This window comes from Balaenoptera borealis (assembly GCF_965194805.1).
Source record: "Balaenoptera borealis genome assembly, chromosome: 8".
Lineage (NCBI taxonomy): Eukaryota > Metazoa > Chordata > Mammalia > Artiodactyla > Balaenopteridae > Balaenoptera > Balaenoptera borealis.
Window position 1 is genome coordinate 10,379,892 of NC_138865.1, and position 27,560 is coordinate 10,407,451.

General features: G+C 42.1%; 1 protein-coding gene across 8 annotated transcripts in view; it reads left to right on the forward strand.

Moving 5' to 3' along the window:
• Positions 1-27,360, forward strand: part of FBXO16 (F-box protein 16) — a 62,962-nt gene extending 35,602 nt beyond the window's left edge. For 2 of the 8 annotated variants that reach the window (XM_082402859.1, XM_082402865.1), the window contains 3 exons: positions 1,554-1,786; positions 7,323-7,425; positions 25,137-26,727. In XM_082402859.1, the coding sequence (XP_082258985.1) occupies positions 1,554-1,786; positions 7,323-7,425; positions 25,137-25,316 (516 nt within the window). In that variant the 3' untranslated portion in view covers positions 25,317-26,727. Of the gene's footprint in view, positions 1-1,553; positions 1,787-7,322; positions 7,426-16,251; positions 16,296-16,857; positions 17,285-23,220; positions 24,723-25,136; positions 26,728-26,801 lie in introns of those variants that run through there. The other 6 variants (XR_014247663.1, XM_082402862.1, XM_082402861.1 and 3 more) reach the window with 6 other exon arrangements.
• The last annotated feature ends 200 nt before the right edge of the window (positions 27,361-27,560 follow it).

The following is a 27,560-nucleotide window of genomic DNA, read 5'->3' on the forward strand; positions in this document are numbered from 1 at the left end:
CATTCAAAATTTTTTCAACATTCACGATTTTTAAAATTCTCAAAAAGATTTTGGGTAAAGGGAACAAGATTTTTGTTTACTTAACAGAAAAGTCATCAGTTTTCTTTATTACCTATTCTGTTAATGGGTCAAATATTGTGTACTTTTCAGAATTAATGATGCTTATTTATATATAGTTATTAGCATGCACGCCTAAATTTTCTCCCCTGAAATTGCTTTTTATTATCATGTATTATTTATTCCCAGTGGTGTTAAACAAGACCTCTTCCAGCAAAAACAGATTTCATTCAATATGGACTCAGAGAAATGAAATGAATGTCCATTTTATTTACTTTATTTTATTTTATTTTTTTGTCCGCGCTGTGTGGCTTGGGGTTTTAGTTGCCTGACCAGGAATCGAACCCGAGCCCTAGGCAGTGAAAGCACAGAGTCCTAACCACTGGACCACCAAGGAATTCCCTGAATGTCCATTTAAAATGAGATCTGCACAAAATATTGAATACTAAACCAGTAATGAGCTATCAGTTATATAAATGTAAAATGTCTTCTTACTCTATTAATTACAATCACTCACTAAATGAGTAAATATTTATTAAATACTGTTATGTGCTAGGTGCTAAGAGTACAGTGGTCTTAACCCTGCTTTCTGGAAGCCTAGTCTAGTGGCCCAGGACACAGACAAGCAAATAATTACGACATTGAATACTAAGTGCTATCTGGTAATAGAAATATATACAAAGAACAGTTGAAACAAGGATAAGAAATTAACTGATTTTGCTTGGAGGGACTGGGGAATTTTTAAATTTTCACAAACAAGTCGAGCAAACCAATTTACTGAGCAAAGCTTCCCTAATCTCTTAAAGAACAAAAATTAAACCTTTAATGGCTTCTCAGCATACCACTACCACTTCCCTTAGGCTACAACCACATAAAAACCTTATGAATTTTATACACAAAAAATAGACTTTCATTTTGGGCAATTAAAGCAGAAGTATTCTTTGCGAATGGCTGAAGTTTTGATAACTGATAAAATCTATGAAGTCTGCCCCTACATAATCGAAATTGTCTCTGTGTTTTAGGTATACTTAGGGCTGGGGTACTTTTTTTTTTGGAATGTGTATATTTTTATGAATAAATTAACTGCAGTTGTGGAAAACTGTACAATGATATTGTAGGAGAGGGGGCAGTTCAGGATAGAGAGGTTCAGTGTGTGGACTTGAAGCAGGATAGTCCTGGATTCAAATTCTGACCCTGTGTCGACACTTATGTAGTAGTAGTGAGCAAATTAATTAGTTTATCCTATTTCAGTTTCCTCTTCTGTAAAATGGGAGTAGTTACCATTACCTTTTAGAGTTACTGTGAAGGTTAAATAAAGTAACGCATGAAGACTTCTGAGACAGTGCCTGGCACATAGCAAGTAGTCCTGGGTTGGTGGCTGCTATAATCATTGTCACCATTATCATTGCCGTCATGGTGATGATGATGTTCCTTGTTTTACTTCTGTTATTATTATAGTATTTTGAGAACAGAAATAATTAATTTTCTTCTTCTAGACACCTCCAAAAGATGGGTTTGTGATCGCTGATGTTCAACCAGTTACAAGCAGTTCTCCAGAGGAAAAGCCGTCCCCTTCATCAGCTTTCCGGTCCTCTTCCTCTTTAAGAAAGAAGAACCACCCAGGGGAGAAAGAACTCCCACCCTGGCGATCCTCTGACAAACATCCAACTGATATCATTCGCTTCAATTACCTGGACAACTGTGGCCCCATTGAGCAAAGCTGGCAAGGGTGAGAGTCGTGCCCTTCTCCACTTCTTTGCTTTTATGTATTTATTTATTTTTTATTATACAGCCATTTTATTTATTTATTTATGTTTAACATCTTTATTGGAATATAATTGCTTTACAATGGTGTGTTAGTTTCTGCTTTATAACAAAGTGAATCAGTTACACATATACATATGTTCCCATATCTCTTCCCTCTTACATCTCCCTCCCTCCCGCTCTCCCCATCCCACACCTCTTTGCTTTTAGAAACAATCGACTGGCACTTCAGTCTATGAAAAGATGAAAACAGAACTTACTGTGAAATACAAATGCTTTTCACTACGTAGAAGCAAAAAGTAATTGAAAAGTAAATGAACTATTATTGGTAAATTTGCCCATTTCTTTAGGATTTGTTTGCATTTTGTAGCTGTAATGCTTTCCTTACAGCTTCTTTTAATATTTTAATACCTCAAATTCCAATCCAGTACCGTAAGGTTCATTCTAGTCTTTTCCTTTTCCTTTTCCACATTTGTATCTCCCTTCTGTGACAGAGGGAGGGATATACAAATATGTACATCTCCATATACATATCTCCATATATATATACATATATAATTTTGATTATATATTATATGTACATATATAATTTTATATAAAATGTATTATATATAGTAAATACACAGAGTATATATTTACTTAACAAATTCTGAAAGTAATTTCAGAATTGCTAACTCATATCATTATCGAAACAAATCTACTAACTAGAATTCAATATTTGTTTCTGGTTCTTTTTGCCTTTAGCCTGGGTATATACTCATACTACTGTGTTCAAAAGTCATGTGGGTTATTTTCTTTAAATATCCCCTTCAGTGTGAGTATGTTACGTGATTCTAGAGTTAAAACTATGTAAAACTATACAAAAAGCGTACAGAAGGTGGACTCAGAGAATCACCCCCTCCATCTCCTCCACTCTACCATACACTCATCTTTTCCACCCCATTCCCACTTACAAATCTCATGCGTTTCTGGTTTATCCTCCCAGTGTTGCTTTTTGCACAACGTTACAAAATATGCCGTTTTTCAACTCTCTGATCGGCAAAAACTTCAAAGTTTGACAATATATTCTGTTGGTGAAGCTGTGGGCAAGCAGGCACCCTCATACACTGCTGGTGGGAATACACATCGGCGCAAACCTTGTGGAGAAAAATTGTACAACATCCAGCAAAAGATATCTGTATTTATTTTGACCCAGCAATCCCACTTCTAGGAATCAACCTTGAGTACCAAAAGTACATCAGCACAAGGATATTTATTGCAGTATTGTTTATGATTTTGAAATATTGGAAATAACTTAAGTGCCCATAAATAGGAGAGTGTTTGTTGAATAAACTATGTATGGTCCATTCACACAATGAAGTATTAGGCAACTGTAAAAATGAATGAGGAAGATCTCTATGAACTGGTAAGGAGCGATTTCCAGGGTACATAGTTAAGTGAGAAAAGCAAATTGCAAAAGAGTGTCTCTAGTATCCTACCCATAATGTAGAAAGAAAAGAGAGTAAGAAAATATACATCTGTATGTACATATGTATCTGTTCATTTGTTCACACACACACACACAGACACACACACACACGCACACAGGATAAACATGAAATTAAGGAAACAAAATTTGAAATTTTTGAAAATGTTTTAATGCATTTTTCATAGTCTGAGGTTCTATTTCAACAGATTAACATCAAGGCAGCATAAGATAGTGACAGTGTACAGGCTCAGGGGCCATACTGCTTGGGTTCAAATCCAGACTCCCACACTTCTAGCTGTGTGACCCTGGGGAGTCCCTTAACCTCTCTGTGCCCATTTCCACCTCTGTAAAATGGCAATAATAGTAATACCTAAGTCATAGGATCACTGTGAGGATTAATATATGTAGCATGCTTATAATAGAGCCTGACACATAGTAAGTAAGCATTTTTTTTTAGTAGGATGGCTTCTAAAAGGATATTATTTGGCTAAAAAAGGAAAGGGTGATCCCAGAAGGCTTGCTGACTTGGCGACATTCAAATTACATTGGGGTCCTTTGGAGGTGAGATGAGAGTGGTATCCCTAATTCAGCAAGAATTGAGCTCTTTGAGAGCACAGACTATGCCTTACTCATCTTTGTTACCACTGACTATCATTGCAGTACTCATTAAATGGTTGATTTCAAAGGAAGTGTAGCCTTTTGATTCATGAACTTCACATTCATCTAGTTGTATCAGAAAAAGTCTAAATAGTTTGCTGAATAATTTAGAAAGTTTGAGGGGGGTGGCGGCGAGACAAGGTACAAAACAGAGTTTGAAAGAAATACTACTGTTTACATTTAAATGGGTGGAGGAGGAAGATACATATATACACATTCATATTTTTATATACATACAATATCTCTGGAATATACACAAGAAACTGATACTACCATTTGCCTTCAAGGAGAACGGTATGTTGGAGACAAGGATGGATAGGAAAGTTTCACTGTATATCTTTTTGAACTCTTGCATTTGGAATCACTGTGAATGTATTAACTGTGTATTGGTCAGTGTATCCCTGGAGATAGTGTCTAAGTTTGTATGTGGCCCTTAGTCTGGACTAGGTTGGTAAATTAGAGAGAGGCAAATTTAGATACCTAGGCACATGAATGGTACATTAACCTGAGAAAAACCGATAGTCTCCTGAGTTTTCTGTGAGACTCAAATACTATTTGTGAAAGGCAATAATTACATTAAATGTACTTAACACTCCAATTAAAAGGCAGAGATTATAAGAATGGGTAAAAAAGGCAAGAACCAACTATATGCTTTTTTACAAGAGCTACACCTTAAATACTAAGGCACAGTTAGGCTTAAAAATAAAGTGATAGAAAAAGAAGTACCATACAAAGAGGAAGCATAAGAAGGCTAGAATGATCATTAATATCAGTTAAAATAGACATCAAGACAAAGAGTATTCCCAAACAAAAAGAGGGACATTTCATAATGATACAGGGATCTGTAAACTAAACAGAAAGGCATAACTGTTGCAAATGCATATGTACGTAATTACAAAGCCTAAAAGTACAGAAGGCAAAAACTGAAAGATTTTAAAAGATAAACATACAATTCCACAAACATTTTTTTTCAAGTGCATGTGCTACATTCACCAAAATAGACCGGATGCTTGAACTCTTCCAAGAGTCAGTGCCAGAGGGGGAAAAAAGAGGTGGGGGAAATGTTCTAGACATAAGAGACATAACAAACCAATGCAGTTGGAATCGAGGCAGGATCTGGTTCAAAAAAGAAAAACTATAATGGGCATTCTTGGGATAATTGCAGAAAGTTGATATGGACTATATATTAAAATGACGTTAAAGAATTACTGCTCATTTTCTAAGGTATGATGGCACTAGTGTGGTTAGGTAGGCAAATGTCTTTATCTTAGGAGATGAGTGAAGTATTTGGGGATGAAGCGTCTGCAGTTTACATTTTTATGACCCAGGGGAGGGGAAAATATATATACACATACACAGAGATGAAGCAAAAATAGCAAAATGTTATCAGTTGTTGAATCTAGTTGGAGAGTATATGGGTAATCACTTTACTGTTCTTTCAACTATTCTGTATGTTTGAAATTTCTTAATTAAAAGCTGGTGGAAATTTTTGAAGATTAAGTATCAGGAAATATTTGGGCAAAGCTGGTCTTCTTTTGTTTTGTTTTGTTTTTTGGCCACGCAGCTTGAGGGATCTTAGTTCTCCAGCCAGGGATTGAACCCGGGCCCCCTGCAATGGAGGTATGGAGTCTTAACCACAGGACTGCCAGGGAAGTCCCAATAAAACTTTTTATAATGAAAATTCAAATATATGCAAAAGTAAAGAGAATAGAACCTCTTATAACCACCATCCAGCATTAACAGTTTTCAACACATGACCTGTCTGGTTTCATTCATACCTCACCCACTCTGCTGTTCCCCCTGTTTACTTTGGAGACAAATCCAAGTGTCATATTATTTCATTCATACATATTTCAAGGCCTCTCCTTAAAAGATAGACTCTGTCTAAAAATCATAAGATGATACCATTATCACTTCTAAGTCAGTGAATGATGCCTTAATATAATCAATCAAGTATCAAGTCAGTTTTCAGGTTTCCTTGAATGTCTCATAAGGGTTTGATATTTTTAAACAGTTGATTTGTTTAATCAGGTCCCAAATAAGGTCTACATATTACATTTGGTCCATGTGTCACTTAAGTTTTTTGGGGTTTTTAGATCCATAGGTTTCTTCTCTGCCCTCTTTTTTTTCCCCTTGCAATTTGTTTGTTATAGAAATCAGGTCATTTATCCTACAGACCTTCTCACCTTCTGGTTTTTGGGGACTGTACTCCCAGCATGTTCCTCTGTCTCCTGTACAAGTACCAGTCGTCAGATCTGGAGGCCTGAGTGTATAATGCTCAGGTACTTCCATCATGAGGCACATGGTTTCTGTTTGTCTCTCTTTTTGTGATGTTAGTGGCCATTGATGATCATTGCCTTGGTCCATTATTTTAGGCAAACTTTTTCCGGAAAGGGCTGAACAGCAAATACATTAGGCTTTGCAGGACATATCTCTGTCATAACTGCTCAACTCCAACATTGCAGCCTGAAAATCGCCATTGATCGTATGTAAGAAGTAAGCATGACTGTGTTTCAGTAAAATTTTGTTTACAAAAACAGGCATGGGTCTGCATTGGCCTCTGGGCTGTAGTTTGTGGATCCCTACTTTGTCCTATTACATACAGTAGTTTTAGAAAACAAATATTAGTATTAATGCAAACAACAGGATTACTAAAAACAGTTTAAGATTTCTTTGCCTGTGTTTTTGTCCTTAGGATATATTCTACTAAGACTATTCAGACAAATTACTATGTTAAAGTCCCACGAAGTAATTCCTTTGTGTGGGGTAATGCCACCAACTGGAGAGATAAGATCATTTGTTTCATTTTGTTTTTAGATTTTTAGGAATTTTCTTCCTTCATTTTATTTTATAATTTTGATATGGTTCCAAAGTCAGATACACAAAACAAAGTGTATTTGGAGAAGTCTAGCTTCTGTTCCGACCCCTCCATACTGTTCCCTGTTCCTAACTGGACCACAAAGGAATCCTGCTGATAGGTAACTATTTTGCAAAGTGTCGTGGTGCAGTCCTTCCATTTAAAAATATATAAACAAATACACACACACACCCCTTTCTGAAAGAAATGGTGTCACACAGTACATACCATTTTATCCCCCTTTCTTTTTTCATGTAACAATATATCCTGGAGATCACTCCACAGTTATATAAAGAAATATTCTGCCTTCCTTTTTACAATTTACAGTCCTCCATTGTGTGGATGTGTCAGAGTTTATTGCACCCATTCTCTATTGATAGATATTTGGCTTGTTTCCAGTTGAGTGAAGACAATCTTTTAAACCAGAGGTACAACAAAATGAAATGGACAAACAGCTATGCCAACCACCAAAGCTTTAAAATGATATTTATAATTTTTCCAATGCTTTCCAATTTACAGAAGAAGGAAAAGACACGAAATGACCCCAGATTTCAACCGACAGTCACGTGATAAGAAAAATAAATCACAGGACAGATCTAAACTCAGAAAAGCACAGTCACTGGTAAGTATTTCTTACAAAAGATTCCCCAACATAATGTTAATGATAATTGCTGGATCTCTAATCCTATTCGCAAGATTGAATTTGGTTTTTTTGTTTTAATTTTTTAATTTTTAAAATTTTTAATTTATTTATTTGACTGTGTTGGGTGTAAGTTGCAGCATGCGGGCTCTTTGTTGCGGCCTGCAGGATCTTTCGTTGCAGCGTGTGGGCTCAGAAGTTGCTGCACGCAGGCTTAGTTGCCCTGGGGCATGTGGGATCTTAGCTCTCCAACCAGGGATCGAACCCGCGTCCTGGGCATTGGAAGGCGGATTCTTAACCCCTGGACCACTGGGGAAGTCCCTGAATTTGTTTTTTTTTTAATCAGAATCATCAAGTGGTGGTTTAAATCCTAGTCTCTGACACTGACTGACTAGCTGTGTGACCTTGAAGATGCCCTTTATTTTATCTCTCTGAGCCTCTGTTTTCCCACCTGTTTAAAAAAAAAAAAAAGAGAAAAAAGCCTGGATGAACTGATGTGTATGAATCTGCTTTGAAAACTGTACAGTATAAAGGGAGCATTATTATCATTGGTTCTTTCTTCTTCTGTGAGGCCTTTGGGGTGGGGGGAGAGGAGAGCCTATAGAAATTTCTCTGTAGAAATTACTTATCTGTAGAGTAAAGATTCCACTAATCTAAGAAAAAGGCATGATTTCCATAACTTTCCTGCCACCAATGGAAGATGATTATAAAAGTGCATTTCAAATAACTTCAGAAAAAATGAATTAAGAACTTTTCTTTCCCTAATTAAAAAATAGCTAATTGACTACCTAATAAAAGTCAGTGATTGTGACTAGGGAGCATTATTATTTCATAGCAGACTTTCCCAAATTGTGGTTTTGTACCCTCAATAGATCCCTTTCAGCACATATGAGAATCTTTGGAGCAAAGTTGAAGGGAATAAGGGTGGAATAAACGGTTTCTATTAGTAGTAAAGATTTAGAAAAAGGCTGTGGATACACACTCAAGGAAAATTAATATAAAATGGGTGTCAATTGGGAGAGGAGTAAGTGTGTACTCATGAATAAATCACTTTTATAGTTCTCCTTTAAAGCTCAATTGCTTTCTGTTTAAATGCATTTTCAAGTGTTATGTTCCAAAAAGAGAGATGAGCTTTTTAAGATAGGGTAGTCTGTATTCTGAGGAGCCAGTTTTGTTGGATTGGATGAGGCTTATCACAGACATATGTACAGATGCCCAAGGGAATGGGGAAGCTTAAAATAGAGCAGTAAAATTGTCAGTGAAAACCATTAATTGAGAAAAATAACTTTATGAGGCTTATCACCCAAGCCATTCAGGCATGCTTCTGCCTAGTTCCCTGGCCCCTCCTAGGCCAGAAGTAGAAGAGATATCTGGGGGAGAACAGGGAATTTGAAGGAAGATAAAAGTTGGTGATGTATGCTTACAAATTATCAGCACAATCGAAGCTTTCTCTGGCTTAATAAAAACAAAACAAAAATCAAAGGCTAAACAGAAACCTTCCCTCTGGGTTTTTGATGTTCACCATCTGGCACACACTAGCAGGGCTTGCTAAAGTGAAAATAGTCATTATAAATTAACAACTTCAAAAGTTGTGCTAATTAAAGCTGAAAGGGAAACCAGGGCAAATTAAACAAGGATGGAGAACCATTAAGCTATTAATAAGTGAAGTGTACAATTGTATCGATCTACTTGTATTGTTTCTGTAAATATGCTAATTAGAATCACTATTTCTGCGGACTTCCCTGCTGGTCCAGTAGTTAAGACTCCGCACTTCCTCTGCAGGGGGCGCGGGTTGGATCCCTGGTCGGGGAACTAAGATCCCACATGCCTCATGGCGAGGCCAAAAAAAAAAAAAGAAAAAAAAGGTTAAAAAAAAAAAGAGAATCCCTGTTTCTGCTTAGGAGTTCTGAGTGGCACAAGGCATAATTAAACCCTCCAAAAGTGAGCTAGGATTTTTGACTCTGTAATGGTGTCCGCGATAAGCCTGCTGTTTGGACCACAGGCTGCAGCTGACTAAGGCCCCCTCCCCCCGAGGTGCCAGTTTGCCCCACTGCCCACCACATCCCTCAGAGGAAAAGAGCAACCTCCTAGATGAGGCAAGGTGATTGTGAAAATGAAGAAATAGTGGCAGTGGGGCCTGAGAGGAGAGGAAATGGGTATTGAGGAAATTCAGTTAGGAGACATAAGAAAAGTAGGGAGTAAATAAAACTCCGACAAGTGCAGCTGTAGAGAGAGTGTGGTAGACACAGCCTGGGTGTGATTGCAGTGGAGAAAATCCCGTATTCATTAGATAGAAAATCCTTGCATCATTTAGACAGGTTTATCTAGGAAGATTCAGGAGGAACTCGAGAAACAGGTGACTAGGCAAACTTACGGGAACACGTTATAAAGCCAGGATGAGAAGGACAGATCACCAAAGCCCAGGAAGGACCTGAGGCCTGAACACTGAAGTATTCCTTGCCCCTCTAAGTGTCAAAGGGGTATGTGATACTTGGAGAAGTTAAAACTTTGTGAAATGCAAGGGTTGGGGACTTCCCTGGTGGCGCAGTGGTTAAAAATCCGCCTGCCAATGCAGGGGACACGGGTTTGAGCCCTGGTCCGGGAAGATCCCACATGCCACGGAGCAACTAAGCCCGTGCGCCACAACTACTGAGCCTGTGCTCTAGAGCCCGCGAGCCACAACTACTGAGCCCACGAGCCACAACTACTGAAGCCCGTGCACCTAGAGCCTGTGCTCTGCAACAAGAGAAGCCCCCCACTAGCCACAACTAGAGAAAGCCCGTGTGCAGCAACGAAGACCCAACGCAGCCAAAAATAAATAAATAAATGTATATATTTTTTTTTAATGGAAGGGTTGGAAGAAAAAAAAAGCACGAATGTAAAGTACAAAGAATATTCCTTAGGCCGTCTCTCCAGGGCGTGGCTGTCAGGCCACTGAGACATTTTCCCTTTTTGCCTGTCATTACTTATAGCCTTCAGATAGGAGAGTTCTCCCCCATATCAGAAACATTCTCAAGGAAACAGTTTCAAATCCACGTATATTGCTGTGAGTTGGTGATGTTTTCCATTATCATTAGGCTTGAGTTCTCAAAGCCTGCCCCTCACAAGGGTACCTGATTTCCCTTTTTTTTTTTTTTTTTAATTAATTAATTAATTTATTTTTGGCTGTGTTGGGTCTTTGTTTCTGTGCCAGGGCTTTCTCTAGTTGCAGTGAGCGGGGGCCACTCTTCATCGCGGTGCGTGGACCTCTCACCGTTGCGGCCTCTCTTGTTGCGGAGCACAGGCTCCAGACGCGCAGGCTCAGTAATTGTGGCTCACGGGCCCAGTTGCTCTGCGGCATGTGGGATCTTCCCAGACCAGGGCTCGAACCCGCGTCTCCTGTATTGGCAGGCAGATTCTCAACCACTGCGCCACCAGGGAAGCCCCCTGATTTCCCTTTTAATTCTAGCACTGCCTCATCATAGCTGCTTCATTGAACCACCTTTTAGTGTGAATCACTGATAGAAGATGGGAATAAAGCCTAGATCTGATCACTAACGCTTTGTAATTTTGAAGGTGGTTTATTAAAATTATATAAATATCAGGAAATGCCCATTACCATTAGTTATTATAACAAAATTCCATACAGAACAAAGCAATGAAAAAATATAAACACCACAGGACAGCCGGGTACCGTCTTAAACTTCAGAGATGTTCCCATCTTGTGTAAAGACGTGAAAAAAAAATTTTGTTTAAATCTTAACAGCTGACCCCACGATTCCTCTTCGGGAAGGGGAAGGAGGGAGCTGTCTCCTTGGGGGAAAGCCGCTGAGGGGCTTGTAGGGAGGGATGACACCTCGAGGGCTTGGATACTGCAGGCACCTGGGCTCCAGAGGAGGAAAGCCTGCCGAGGCTGGAGGTTAGAGGAAGACCTTGTTGCTTCTGCTTCTGCAAGGGGAGCGGAGGGGAGGAGAGAGGTAAGACCAGGAAGGAGAAGCCAGCCCGATGGAGAGAAGCTGAGACAGGGAAGGGGAGAGGGGCCAGGTTAGTGCTGGATAGTAACCCATCCATTCCCATCAAATTTATTCCCTATTACTGGGATGTAAACCCCGCCTTCCATCTCTCTAGTAAATTCTACTCAATTTACACATGGAAGCAAGGTCTCAAAAGTCTAGAAACTGGGGACTTTCCTGGTGGTCTAGTGGTTAGGACTCCACACTTCCACTGCCGGGGGCACGGGTTCGATATCCCTGGTCGGGGAACTAGGATTCCGCATGCCGTGTGGCACAGCCATAAGAAAAGGGGGGCGGGCAAGAATGGAAACAGGGGAAGAAGTTAGGAGAGATACTGGTAGCTCAGACCAGCATGTTAGCAGTAGTATTGGTGAGGAGTGACCATATTCTGCATTGTGGTAGATTGGATGTGGCATGTGAAGAAAAGAGGAATAAAGGATGACTTCACTTTCTAATATTAGAAAGAAAAAAAAGAAGTCTAGAAACCTAGAAAGCCCTTCAGGACAATTCACAAAAACCAAGGGGGTGAGCTTTGGTCTTCCCAGGGCCTGGAATTGGGACCCCAGGGACCCCAGCTGATAACTTGTTTCTCATCTGTTTTTGTTTTTGTTTTTTTCTTTTTTCTACCAAGTTAAGTATACAAACAACTACCTTTTGTCTCACACTCAACCTTTTCTTGGAAGTTAGAAGTCCTCACTTTCTGGGTTCTGATTTGGCCAAGAATTTCAAACAGCTTGCTATTCACAGCATTCAGCTAAATACAAGTAATAAAAGCCTCTAATTGCCAGCTTACTGTTAATTGCTTTAGATAAGACCTTATCTTTTCCTGCGCTTTGCTAGCTCCAGCCTCTGCAGTTACCTTCTTGACCTCTTTCCAGGAGAACTTGATTCTTAGTGTCTTGATAGTTTTGGGATTTTTTTAAGGCGTATTTTACATAACATTTAATTCACCCATTTCAAGTGTGCAATTCAATAATTTTTAGTGAAATTAGCAAGTTGTGTATCCATCAACGTAAATCAGTTTTAAAACATTTCATTTTAAAACCCCAATAAGATCCCTTATGCCCATTTACGCTTTTTTTTTAACATATTTATTGGAGTATAATTGCTTTACAATGTTGCGTTAGTTGCTGCTGTATAACAAAGTGAATCAGCTATATGCATACATGTATCCCCATATCCCCTCCCTCTTGCTTCTTCCTCCCACCCTCCCTATCCCACCCCTCTAGGTGGTCACAAAGCACCGAGCTGATCCCCCTGTGCTATGCGGCTGCTTCCCACTAGCTATCTATTTTACATTTGGTAGTGTATATATGTCCATGCCACTCTCTCACTTCATCCCAGCTTACCCTTCCCCCTCCCTGTGTCCTCAAGTCCGTTCTCTACGTCTGCATCTTTACTCCTATCCTGCCCCTAGGTTCATCAGAACCACTTTTTTTTTTTTAGATTCCATATATATGTGTTAGCATATGGTATTTGTTTTTCTCTTTCTGACTTACTTCACTCTGTATGACAGACTCTAGGTCCATACACCTCACTGCAAATAGTTCAATTTCGTTTCTTTTTATGGCTGAGTAATATTCCATTGTATACATGTGCCACATCTTCTTTATCCATTCATCTGTCAATGGACACTTAGGTTGCTTCCATGTCCTGGCTATTGTAAATAGTGCTGCAATGAACATTGTGGTACATGACTCTTTTTGAATTATGGTTTTCTCAGGGTATATGCCCAGTAGTGGGATTGCTGGGTCATATAATAGTTCTATTTTTAGTTTTTTAAGGAACCTCCATACTGTTCTCCATAGTGGCTGTATCAGTTTACATTCCCACCAACAGTGCAAGAGGGTTCCCTTTTCTCCACATCCTCTCCAGCATTTATTGTTTGTAGACTTTTTGATGATGGTCATTCTGACTGGTGTGAGGTGATACATCATTGTAGTTTTGATTTGTATTTCTCTAATCACATAATGATTAGTGATGTTGAGCATCCTTTCATGTGTTTGTTGGCAGTCTATATATCTTCTTTGGAGAAATGTCTATTTAGGTCTTCTGCCCATTTTTGGATTGGGTTGTTTGTTTTTTTGATATTGAACTGCATGAGCTGCTTGTATATTTTGGAGATTAATCCTTTGTCCATTGCTTCATTTGCAAATATTTTCTCCCATTCTGAAGGTTGTCTTTTCATCTGGTTTATGGTTTCCTATGCTGTGCAAAAGCTTTTAAGTTTCATTAGGTCCCACTTGTTTATTTTTGTTTTCATTTCCATTTCTCTAGGAGGTGGGTCAAAAAGGATCTTGCTGTGATTTATGTCATAGAGTGTTCTGCCTATGTTTTCCTCTAAGAGTTTTATAGTGTCTGGCCTTACCTTTAGGTCTTTAATCCATTTTGAGTTTATTTTTGTGTATGGTGTTAGGGAGTGTTCTAGTTTCATTCTTTTACATGTAGCTGTCCAGTTTTCCCAGCATCACTTATTGAAGAGGCTGTCTTTTCTCCACTGTATATGCTTGCCTCCTTTATCAAAGATAAGGTGACCATATGTGCATGGGTTTATCTCTGGGCTTTCTGTCCTGTTCCATTGATCTATATTTCTATTTTTGTGCCAGTACCATACTGTCTCGATTACTGTAGTTTTGTAGTATAGTCTGAAGTCAGGGAGCCTGATTCCTCAAGCTGAATTTTTCTTTCTCAAGGTTGTTTTGGCTCTTCGGGGTCTTTTGTGTTTCCATACAAATTGTGAAATTTTTCTAGTTCTGTGAAAAATGCCATTGGTGGCTTGATAGGGATTGCATTGAATCTGTAGATTGCTTTGGGTAGTATAGTCATTTTCACAATGTTGATTCTTCCAATCCAAGAACATGATATATCTCTCCATCTGTTTGTGTCATCTTTAATTTCTTTCATCGGTGTCTTATAGTTTTCTGCATACAGGTCTTTTGTCTCCTTAGGTAGGTTTATTCCTAGGTATTTTATTCTTTTTGTTGCAATGGTAAATGGTAGTGTTTCCTTAATTTCTCTTTCAGATTTTTCATCATTAGTGTATAGGAATGCAAGAGATTTCTGTGCATTAATTTTGTATCCTGCTACTTTACCAAATTCATTGACTGGCTCTAGTAGTTTTCTGGTAGCATCTTTAGGATTCTCTATGTATAGTATCATGTCATCTGCAAACAATGACAGTTTTACTTCTTCTTTTCCAATTTGGATTCCTTTTATTTCTTTTTCTTCTCTGATTGCTGTGGTTAAAACTTCCAAAACTATGTTGAATAATAGGGGTGAGAGTGGGCAACCTTGTCTTGTTCCTGTTCTTGGAGGAAATGGTTTCAGTTTTTCACCATTGAGAACAATGTTGGCTGTGTGTTTGTCATATATGGCCTTTATCATGTTGAGGTAGGTTCCCTCTATGCCTACTTTCTGGAGAGTTTTTATCATAAATGGGTGTTGAATTTTGTGGAAAGCTTTTTCTGCATCTACTGAGATTATCATATGGTTGTTATCCTTCATTTTGTTAATATGGTGTATCACATTGATTGATTTGCATATAGTGAAGAATCCTTGCATTCCTGGGATAAACCCCACTTGATGATGGTGCATAATCCTTAATGCTTTATTAAGCTTTCTCACTTTTTCATCCCTGTCTGGGTCAAAAGAGGAGGAAAAAGGAATATTCTCTAAAGTGATTCCTGGTTCATGTCATGGAAAGAATAATGGTTTAAGAATCAGGACACCCAGGTTTCTAGCCTCAGCTCTACTGTTAACTAGCAGTCACTCAAGCTATTTGAGTTTTCATTTCCCCGTTTATAAGTTTGAATTACATCTTTAAAGTCCATTCCAGGCTAAAGTCTGGATCTGTGGGCCCCCATAGTTTCCTACCACATTTACTCTCTGCTCTCTCCTTATACCAAAAAAGAAGCCAGTATATTCATGAATTCTGATTGTAAACCAATAAAAACTGGTTTCTGTTTCCCATCTTTCTCTTTGAGCTTTAGAAAATTAATTAAAACAGAAGAATTTACAAAACACAGTTTATGCAGTGGCTTCCTTGCAGGCAATCTTTAATAGATTCCTTTCAAATTCTGACGAAACCCCCAGGTATTCGTTTTATAACGTCTGTTTGGTTTGGATGTGCAGAGGTAAAAATATCTAAAGGAGAGATTTTTATTCATTTAGTTCAGTGAAATTCCTGAGAATTCCATTTGGAAGGAAGAATAAGAAAGAGTATGGGCTTTGCGGTCTGAGAGACCTGGGCTTTTTTACTTAACAGTGCAACTTTGGATAAGTTACTTAACCTCTCTGAGCCTCAGTTTCTTCATCTATAAAATGGGAATAATGATACCTCCCTTGCAGGACTGTGGTGAGGATTAAATGCCGCCAGGTATATATTAAGTACTCAATACATGTTCGTGTTCTCCCCCATTAAATACCATCTTATTTTTCACTTTGCTGAACAAGAGCACAGGCTAAGGACTGAAACAGCCTAGGTTCAATGCCTGATCTCACAGTCTTAGCAGCTCAGTGATTTGGGCCAAATTGTTAACAATCTCAGAGGCTCTGTTTCCTCGTCTGTAGAATAGAGTTAGTAACAACAGTGCTCAGCTCAAAGTAAGCGTTCAGTAACTAGCAGAAGCTGTCAGAGTCACACCAAATCATCATGGAGACAGCAGGGACCAGTGAGAGAGTACTGATGGTGAGCAGCTGCTGAGACGCTGATGAGCGGTCAGCCACGTGGCCAGGAGGAGGCGCCAACCTGTGGAATAAGCTTTGTTTCTCGCTTTTACCTTACTTTCCCCACTTTTCTTTGTCTTCTTTCTCACAGTTTCCTCTGTGTAAAAGATAGTTGCAGCCAGAGCTACATGAAATGTAAGCCATATATTTTCTTTTCCTGCCCGGCCTCCATAACATCTTCTGCCTGCTCATTACTCCTCATTGGCGTGGGGTTGTTTTTTGTTTTGTTTTTTGCTTTTTTATTTAGCTGCGCCGGGTCTTAGCTGTGGCACGCAGGATCTTTAGTTACGGCATGCAGGCTCTAGTTCCCTGACCAGGGATCGAACCTGGGCCCTCTGCATTGGGAGCGCAGAGTCTTAACCACTGGACCACCCGGGAAGTCCCCAGTGTTGGGTTTTTGATTCCACGCTCCCAGATGGAATAGTGTGTGTTAAACTCAGTGCTGTGAATTCTGTCTTGTGCGCCCTCAGCTGCCTACTAACTACAATATGGGCTTTTGTTAATTTCTGATACGTACAAGACCAAAAGGCCTAATTGCTAAGAATCCTGGGGGCAAAATTAACTCTCAGGAAGGGCCACTGCTTAGAGTCTTTGTATTTCTCCTTTGCCTCTGAAAGAGCATAGTTTACTTGTTCTGTCTTGTAGCCTCTTGTTTGATCATGCTACTCATAATAAATTACCCTGGCATTTCCAACAGGAGTGATTCTACCTGCTTCTCTTGCCCTGGGGCCAAATGGCTGCTTGTTTTTACTGAAGAGTTAAACACAAAGTATTTGACAAAAATGGGCTTCTCTTGAGGATCTACCAGAAAAGAAGAACCGTGTTTATGAGTTATGTGATATTTTTAGTTATATACATATTAGTTATGACGGGTATTTTAATCACTGTTATTACTGGGGTTTAAAATATATATGTGTATATGTAGTATATATGTATGTGCACGTGTAAAACATTTTGTAATACGGTATTTTACCACAAACTACAGTAGAAGCCAATATTCTAAGACATGGATGTTTTGAAGTATGAATTCATGATCCCTACTAACAAACAACCATTGGAACGTTTTGGAACACATCCCTACTTTATGCCACCTACTTGGGAGGCTGAATGGTGCCATCACATAATCTTGGATTTATTTATTTATTTATTTATTTTTTAAGTTTTTGTCCACCCCGTGCAGCCTGTGGGATCTTAGTTCTGCCACCAGGGATTGAACCCATGCCCCCTGCAGTGGAAGCGTGGAGTCTTAACCACTGGCCCACCAGGGAAGTCCCACAAAATCTTGGATTTAAATTTCAAAACCCTGGCTAGAATTTTCTGCCTAGCCTTCCTCCACAGCTGACAGTTTCACCCCGAGTTAAAGACAAACCAAGAACAAAGACAGGCCTGTGGCTTCTTTAGAGCTGTGTTGATTATTTCTCCCTCACACCTTCCTCTATTTCTCATAGAAGCAGAGTAAGCTAGGAGGAAAAGAGAGCAGCCTCTTCGTCGGTGTCACCTGGAGGGGTGATCAGACCGTCTGCGCAGCCTTCTGGGGTCCTAGGCAGACAGAGGAGAGCAGGGGTTTTCTGCACAGAATCCCCAGATGGAAAAGTCCAGGGAGCAGCTCAATCCTGGGGGTGAAGCATCCACTCAGCTGAAGCCAGGATGAGCAGTCTCCCCGCTTAGACTCTCCTCCTGGAAGGAAACCCTTCTGGGGGAGGTCCTCCCCAGACTTTTTTTTTTTTTTTTAATTATTAGCACCTTTAATTATTATTTATTTATTTATCCATTTTTTTGGCTGTGTTGGGTCTTCGTTTCTGTGCGAGGGCTTTCTCTAGTTGCGGCGAGCGGGGGCCACTCTTCATCGCGGTGCGCGGGCCTCTCACTATCGCGGCCTCTCTTGTTGCGGAGCACAGGCTCCAGACGCGCAGGCTCAGTAGTTGTGGCTCACGGGCCTAGTTGCTCCGCGGCATGTGGGATCTTCCCAGACCAGGGCTCGAACCCGTGTCCCCTGCATTGGCAGGCAGATTCTCAACCACTGCGCCACCAGGGAAGCCCCCCAGACATCTTCATCCCCACCAGTGGCCGTTAGTTGTCACTCAGCTCCCAGCCTACGCTTAGGCAATTTACAGGGGTGAGTCGAAGCTGTGTTTATATGACTAAAATGAAAAACTCCTGATTTTATGACTTTCAAACACAATAATCCATATTTACATACAGTATTACCACATCACCCCTGAACTGGGAGTCATCATAAAGTGTTGAGGGTAGATTTTTTTTTTAAGTCCTTATTGAATTTGTTACAATATTGCTTCTGCTTTACGTTTTGGTTTTTTGGCCGCGAGACATGTGGGATCTTAATTCCCCGACCAAGGATCGAACTTGCACCCCCTGCAGTGGAAGTGCAGAGTCTTAACCACTGGACCGCCAGAGAAGTTCCTCTTTACCTTTTTTTACCGCATCACAGGCTTGGGAAGATTAAATGAAGTAATATAATGCCCAGCAACCAGATATTTGCAATTATTATTGTTGGTGGTGGTGGTGTTTCTAGAAGAGTGATTGGCACCCTGCAGGGCTATCATTGTTGTGATTCTATTTATCTGTTTTCCATATCCACCTACAGTACTCCTTTACGTGACCTATTCTCTTAAGTGATCCATGGGTTTATCGAGTGGTGTTGTTTGTACCAGTGATCATTTGCAAATGTCTGCAAATAACATAAATGGAGAACAAAAAAAAATTCAACTGGGGAGCGACAGACACAGGTGTATAGTGTACACGCTGGTATGCAAATTGTTCCCTGTAACAGCCCTTCTTGGGCCTTAGCCTCCCGAGGGGCCCCCCTCTTTCTGGGGTCACTCAGCCTCAGTAGCCTGTTGCCTTTCTCACTCCCTTCTCTGTGCCCAATAAAATGACATCCAGCCGGAAGATAGGAATTTTCTCTTGCTGCTTCAAAGTTCCCCTGCAAGGTGGTTTCAGCCATTGCCCTGAAATGAAAGAGAAGAAGTCATTCATATGTGTATTCATTTATCCAACAAGTATCTTACAGCCACTGGAGGGGGCTCGAGGGATGTGTGACCCTAACAAGACCCAGTCGTGCCCTGGAGGGACTTAACAGGCTGAGGGGGAGGCTCCAGCCGCGTAGGGATGACTCCTGGGTATCTGGATTGGGCGATTGTGTAAAGGTTCATGCCATCTCCTACTGAGACTGGACATGCTTGGTGTGAAGTACCTGCGGGATAACAAGTAGGCACATTGAGAAAGGAGCTGAATGTGTGAGCCAAGAGCTTGGCGGGGAGAGCGGGGCGAGAGGTATAAATCCAGCAGTTGAAGATTTAGGCACTGATTGCCCAGGAAGTGGGCTAAGAACAGAACCCCAGAGAGTTCTGATGTGTAAAGCATGGCCTTCCATACATCTTCTCCCATGTCCTTCCATTTAAAGACGTGACAGCAACATGGAGAGAAACTGTTGTGTAAATATCTCTAGAAAAAGAACAGTAAGTTCAACTGATGAAAAAAATACATTTAAATTACCCGATTCTGTCTGTCTTTGTAGGAGCAGGTTGAGGAAAGGAATACTCTATGTGAAGATGCTCTGGAACTGGGATTTACTGGTAGATTGCATGGCTGTCGACACCCTTAGCCCATCAGAAAACAGGCGACGGCAGACAGACCTGCACATATGTAAAGATAATTTATATCAGGGACTTCCCTGGCGGGCCAGTGCTTAAGACTCCACACTTCCGCTGCAGGGGGCGCAGGTTCAATCCCTGGTCAGGGAACTAAGATCCTGCATGCTGTATGGCACAGCCCAAAAAAAAGAAAATTTATATCAGCATCGTTTCTAAGAGCAAAAGATTGTGAACAGCTCAAATAGCCATAAATTTGGCTCATCTATAAATGGACTATAATACAACCCTTGAAAGACTGAGGAAGTTCTTTTTTTTTAAGTTCCCTTATGCTTCTTTCTTTTTTAAATTTTATTTATTTGGTTGCGTCGGGTCTTAGTTGTGGCAGGTGGGTTCCTTAGTTGCAGCTTGCGAGCTACTTAGTTGCAGCACGTGGGCTCCATAGTTGTGGCAGGCAGGCTCCTTGGTTGTGGCTCCAGGCTCCTTAGTTGCGGCACACAGGCTCTGTAGTTGTGGCATACGAAGTCTTAGCTGCGGCATGCATGTGGGATCTAGTTCCCTGACCAGGGATCGAACCCAGGCCCCCAAGGAAGTTCTTTAAGTACTGTTCATACAGGCGGGCACACACACACACACACACACACACACACACACACACACATACGCATACTCTCATATATATAGTGAACAGAAAGTGATGGTATACTACCAATTGTATGAAAAAGGAGAGGGGGAGAATATATTTGCATTTTATGTGTATATTTGCTTGCAATGTATAAAATACCTCTGGAAGGATATAGAGGAAAAAAAGATCATCTTGGTTGACCTTGAGGAAGGGAACTGGAGGGCTGGGAGGTGAGGTGGGGGGCGATTTTTTTCACTGTCCCTTTTTGTATCTTTCCAATACTGAACTATGTAGAAAAGTAACCTGTTCAAAAATAAACAATTATTTTAAAAAAGAGAGAGAAGGGAAAAAAGTCAGTGGAGTTGTAGGCAAAAGCTCTTAAGAGAAGAATTCCATGTAGGATAGAAGTGTAGTAAAATATGTCTTGCCTGGTCTCCAAGTGCTCAGAAGTGAAAATAAACCACTTGAAATAGGGGTTCAGCTATCCTGCTAAGATAGGTCCTTGTTAAGTCTCTGCACTGAAAAAATTGACTTTTCTGGGGGAAGGACCGAGACGGAGTTTCACAGCAAGGCAGCAGCCAAAGATGAGTAGGAAGTAAAAGGTTTGATGAGCCCCAATGTGAAGGAAAACCCTAGTCTTTCCCTCCTGTTGTAGGAAAAAACCTCAGCTCTGTCTATCTCCTAAGTGCTTCTTTTACTTCTCACACAAAACACACGTTTCTGGCACTTCTGGTCACCAACTGTGTGGGAGTTTTCCCCACACCAAGCAATTCTCTGCAACACCAGCTGGGTGGCCTGCAATTTAACTCAGTTCTGGCACCATCTACCTGGAGACGGCGTCAGAGCCCACAGGATAAGGGCTCAGTCCCACAGGACTGCTCTCCGCCCTCCTCCCCCGCATTTCAGTCACCAGTGTCACCTGTGCTTCTGACCAAGCAGCTAGAGATCAGAGGTTCCAACGACCCCCTCCTTGGGTTTGGTTAATTCGCTAGAGCGGCTCACAGAACTCAGGGAAACACGTTCACCAGTTTATTAAAGGATGTGTTCAAGGACACAGGTGAACTGCCAGATGAAGAGACACATAGGGCGAGGTCTGGGAGGGTCCCAAGCACAGGAGCTTCTGTCCCCGCAAAGTTGGGGTGTGTCATCCTCCCGGTGTGGATGTGTTACCCAAAAAACTGGATTTGCCTTTTGGTGGGTGTCGAGCCAAGAAACATGGCCAAACCAAAGAATGGGAGAAGGAAGGAATTATTATCTGCAGCAAGGAAGGAGAGGGGCTTCCCTGGTGGTCCAGTGGTTAGGACTCCATGCTTTCACTGCCAAGGGCTCAGGTTCAATCCCTGGTCAAGGAACTAAGATCTCACAGCACCACCAAAAGAAAGGCGAACACCAGGGATCTTTCCCAAGCTGTGCCTCCCCGAATAGCAAAATTGGGGAAGTTTGAAACTAAGGATACACACATATTCGTGAAGGGTCTTAAGCAGTGGAAAATTCAGTGTAGAATTGGGGCAAAGGTTGACAGAGTGCAAGCTTCAATTGATTGAAGTCACGAGGGTCAGAAAAGGTCAACATCATCATTCCATCCTCCACCTGGGTGGCGGCCTTACTTTCTGCCCCCAGAGATATGTATATACTCAACGATATGTATCAGATTGTTATGTACATCTTTTTTTTTTAACATCTTTATTGGAGTATAATTGCTTTACAATGGTGTGTTAGTTTCTGCTTTATAACAAAGTGAATCAGCTGTACATATACACATATCCCCATATTTCCTCCCTCCTGCGTCTCCCTCCCACCCTCCTTATCCCACCCCTCTAGGTAGTCACAAAGCACCGAGCTGATCTCCCTGTGCTATGCGGCTGCTTCCCACTAGCTATCTCTTCTACATTTGGTAGTGTATATATGTCCATGCCACTCTCTCACTTCGGCCCACCTTACCCTTCCCCCTCCCCGTGTCCTCAAGTCCATTCTCTACATCTACATGTACCTCTTGAGGAGAATCTAGGACTCTTCTATCACAGAACCATTGTTTCTTGACTGCTTTTTCTTTGTTCCTGCATTCTTTTGTTCCCTTAAGATCATTAATTACTGAGACCTGTTCAAGGGCAAGCATCGTGGCCAGGCTTAGATCACAAAATGGCTTAGGCCAAAATGGGTTCTCTTGTGGCAAGAAAGCCATGCCTGGTTCTCTTTTCTCCGGGGACCCCCTACCCTTTCTGCTTATAATACCCAATGTTGGTGTAAAAGAAATTTCCAGTTATTTCAACCAGATCATTAGATGCTCTGGACCAAGACCCAAGACTGTCAGATTTGTACCCTTTTATATAACTTCCCCATATTTTGCCCTTAGATCTTGTCTTTTCTCTTGTAATATGGACATTAAAGTCTTAAAATGAAGAGGGCCTGCAAACTTGCTTTCAGGGACAGCAAGGAAGCCTGTATAGTCAGGCCACTCAAGATGGCTGTTCTCTTGCTCTCCGTACGTCCTCTGCCCTACCAGGGACTGCGTCACCTATTTCTGACGCATGAGACTGACCTTGCTATGTAATTGCCTCTGCCCCAGCTAGTGATTGTTCTTATCAAAGGGGTGGTGAGGGGCGTGCCCCTCTGCTGGTTTCCCTGGTAACCAATGAGCCCACCTGATGTCATTTCCCCTATAACTGGTAATCTCCCCCCCCAACCCCCGCCGTGGGAGCGAAGACTGCCGCCATGTCCTGTCTGCCACCTGCTGCAAATGGTGGGACCTTGCTTCAGACATGTAAACTCCCCCATCCATTAAACCATTGATGTCTCTGTTGTTGACTTCGGGCTCTTTCTTCAGTCTTGAACCTGGGAAAGTGCAGGGCCCATAGGCCTGCGGGGTGCAGCCCAACAGGTGGACCTAAGAAGACCATCTTCGGGAACCCATCTAGGAGGGATGAGAAACCCACAGTCTGGGTAGGTGGTGATGGTTACCAGGAGGAGAGGAGGGGGGTGGGGGAGTCCCTGGGACCTGCCAGGGTGGAAGAGGAAAGCTTGAGGGGAGCCTGCCTGGGCCTGTGAATCTCCCTGGGGGACTTAGGAGAAAGGGTTCCTCCAATACAGTGATAAATTATGCTTTGCACTGTAATAGGATTAAATTTGGAACTGTTACAGATAAGGTGTTACTAGCCCATTCTTGTATCACGGAAAGCTAGGCTTTGTCTCCATTCAACAGGTATTATTTTGTTTTCATTGTTCCTAAAATGATACAAAGGAAGGCTTCTGTTTGTTCTCTTACCTTATGCTGATCTCAGAACAACACAAAAATGCTGACTGTACGCTGATCTTGAAACAACACTGAAAACTTCAAACACGGGAAGATGATTTACTCCCATTCCTTCCCCCTTTCCTCTTGGATTCGAACAACTGGCTATGTTTAACCCCAGTTTTGCCTACTTTTTCCCAGAAAAGTCACCAGCAAACATGGATGGATCTACTAAAGGCAGGACTGTAGACTCAACAGGGTGTGGGATTCCAGCTTTGTTCTCGGGGACCTGACAGTCTCATCAGGAGACAGATAATTATTGGGTTGGCCAAAAAGTTCGTTCAGGTTATCTATGTCACGGAAGAACCCGAGCGAGCTTTTTGGCCAACCCAATACATTCAGAAACGGGTACTAACGCCCGAGAGCGTACGTTCAGTGCTAAGTTAGGGGTCTGGATAATAATGGCTTCAGGAATGCAGCTGAGGCAGAAATCCCTGAGGGTCAAGACACTGAAGCTTCTAGGAGAAGGGGGGGCCTCCAAGGACAGATTTAGAGAAGGAGTAAAGAGCGCACCTGAGGCAGGTGGAGGGTGTGGGCGAGACCAGCCCCTGCGGCACATCTCTGTGGAGGAAGAGGAACCTGGTTCGCTGGAGGCAGCAGTCATGGCGGAAGCAATTTCTGATTCAATGACAGTCTAAAGTAGGATTCTCCCCGGATTAATAGAAACCCTGTGCGTTGCAAACATCGCTGTCAGAGCATTAGAGGGATGTAACGGATGATCTGACTGCTGGGACTTGGCAGCTGAATGTGGAGTCGGGGTGGGGGGACCGTGTTTGAGGAGGTTCAGCATCTGTACATCTGCCAGCCCTCCTATGTCGCTCTGCACACAGCCGGGGCCAAGATAAGGGTGAGTGTACATCCCTCCTGCTCCCTGCAAGCTCAGCTCGTATTATTTCTCTTGCTCTCTCCATTCTTTCCTCTTTCTGCTTACGGCCAGATGTCGAGGAGAAATCCTTTCTCGCTGTGAGTTTTGGTTGGAGTGTCAACCTGTGACATTTGCCCTTTGCGTGCATGCCCAGATTAGTAGGGAGGATAAACGATGGGAACTCTACTGATACCCACCTGGTCTAAGAATCACGAGTCTCCAGACCCAGCTCTAATGCCTTTTAGCTCCATGAACTTGAGCTGGCACTTAAACTACCTGTTCTTCGGTTTCCTTTATTTGTAAAACGGAGATGTTAATACCTCCCTACCTACCTCGCAGAATTTTCTTGAGAGTCAAATGAAATATAGTTGTAAGAGCACTTTGGAGACTAAGGAACTTATTATTAGTAACTCAAGGTGAAGATGGTGGGAACGGGGGGAAGGTGGTGAAGTTGGGAAACTCAATACATCCCATCCAGCCCGGTGATTTTATAGAATCGTTTTTTATCATTTAAATAATGTTAACTATATAGCTTTTTTGGATGTTTTAACGACTCTCACTCTAGTGATATCTTTTTCCTCCCTAGATATCCCTAAGTGCAGAACCCAGCACCCCCCTACACGTTCCAGCTCATCTTGCTTGCCTTCCACATCGACCAGTGGGGCTCCCAGCCACTGAAGCAGCAACGAAAACTCTCATGCAGCATCTCCAGAGACACTCTGGGCTTCAATCATTACCCCAGGCCTTCCCGCCAAAGTTGATTTAAAAATGTGAAAGGATTTTTCTAGAAATGACAGGCTGCTCTACATGGAGAGTTGGATGTTACTTGGCTCCTTGATTAGAAACAGTTTAGGTACCTTATTGTGAAAGTGAGTCCTACAGTATTTCGGTAAAAGGTATTCATGGCACAGATGTTGACGTATTTACAAACTGAGAAAGAAATGTGATGATAGATACCATGCGGTTGATCAAGGGACATATGATAGCACCGTTGGTGAGACTGGGTGTGTGAGGCAGGGTCCCAGAAGGATACGGCCAGCACATTCCCAAGGCTACTTGAGCAGTTTAATGACGGGAGTGTTTACCATGGTGTCTTAGTTTTCTAGGGCTGCCGTGACAAACTACCGCTGTCTGAGTCCACGCAGGCTGCTATAACAAAAATACCATTGACGAGTGGCTTATAAACAACAGACGTTTATTTTCTTACAGTTCTGGAGGCTGGGAAGTCCAAGATCAAGGTGTGGGCAGGGTTGGTTTCTTCTGAAGCCTCCCTCCTTGGCTTGCAGATGGCCATCCTCTCCCGGTGTCCTCATGTGGTCTTCCTTCTGCACGTGTCTCTGTCCTAATCTCCTCTTATTATAAGGACACAAGTCAGATTGGATTAGGGCCCACCCATATGACTTTGTTTAACCTTAATTACCTCTTTGAAGATACTCTCCCCAAAGACAGTCACATTCTGAGGTCTCAGGGGTTAGGACTTAAACATAGGAATTGGTGTGGGGCGGTTACAATTCAGCCCTTAACCCACACTGTGGGCGGGGTTAAGAGAATCAAGATGAGATGGTGAAGCCCCTGGAAACTAACAACAGCAGAAGCCTTTATCATCCTTTGGCCTGAAGAAGCAAAAGAGAAAGGGCAAGCTATTCCTAGAACCCAGTGAGAGCTGTAGCCACGGGAGAGGGACTGCCCAGCCTATGGTATATGGTGGAGGAACACAGCCATGATGGAGACCGGGGCCTAGCAGGGAGGGAGGGAGAAGACCCACCCCTCTCTCTCACCACTCTTCACACTCCAACAGCGCTTCCCTTTGGTCAAACCCACCTGGAAGTCAGAGAACAGAGAAGCCTGGGGGATGCAGCTCGCAGGTGTCAGCCTTTGAGGCAGGGAACAGGCCGACAGGTGTGGCCAGGAGTGGGCGGGGAGGGGTAGGATTTGAGTGGGACGATGAAGAATCACCAGCACGGTGGCGGAAACGTAGACATTTCCAAAAGAGGAATTATGATGCATATTCAGGCAACGTAAATGGGCTTTAAAGAGTTACTGGAAAACAGAAAATGCTACTTAACTGCAAAAATATTAGTCATACATTCTAAACTAAACCACCTACTCATGTAACCATTTCCAGGTCCCAAAAGTGACCATTCTAGGATACTTATTTGCGTAAGTAAAGCAGGATGGTAGAAAAACAAATATGTTTGTCAATCTTGTCACGTTGAACACTTGCGTTCTTACTTTATATACTGTAATATAGGTATTTTCGAATGGTTCAAAATGGTGACCTGGCAGCATGGCCCCAGATACAGTGGTTTGGATGCCCAAATGATCGGTGGGGGACAGAACATGACCAACTTACAATTGATTGGTTTGCATCACCCAGGATGAAGCCAATATGTGGCTTTGAGGCAGGGAAGAAAGAAGACGCACCCAGGATGAGACCTTATGTTCTTCCCATGGGCAAAGCAGATGGCTGTCAGGGTTTCCTCTTCCTGGGGCCTGAACCCTCATGGTCAGCCCCCAGGAGCCAGGGGCAGCGGTGTAAGCTGGGGTGGGGGGACCTGCAGCTCCAGGATCCTGCCCCGCTTTGTCCCAGTGAACGCCTGTGAATATGTCAGGAACCAGTCATGTGGGAGGCCTATGTTTGAATGGGCCAGTCTGGAGTAAGTCCCCAGCCCCTTCTGGAATAAACCAGGATATCCTGGGGCAAGGACATAATCAAGAGAAAGAAGGGCTCGTCCAGTACAAGTGGCTCCATCTTGTCTTAAGCTGTATTGGGTTATCTATTCCTGTGAAACAAACCGACCCCAAACTTAGTTGCTTACAGCTGTCTGTTATTCTCCTTTTGAATCTGCCTGGGGGAGAGCTTGTCTCTGATCCACATGGCATCTTCCCCCCAGCAGAGGGCTGGAAGGTCCACCTCCAAGATGGTGCAGGGACATGGCTGGAAAGTTGGTCCTGGCCGTCCACTGGGCACTCAACAGAGCTGAGGGTTGGGGGCCTCTGCTCCTCTCCA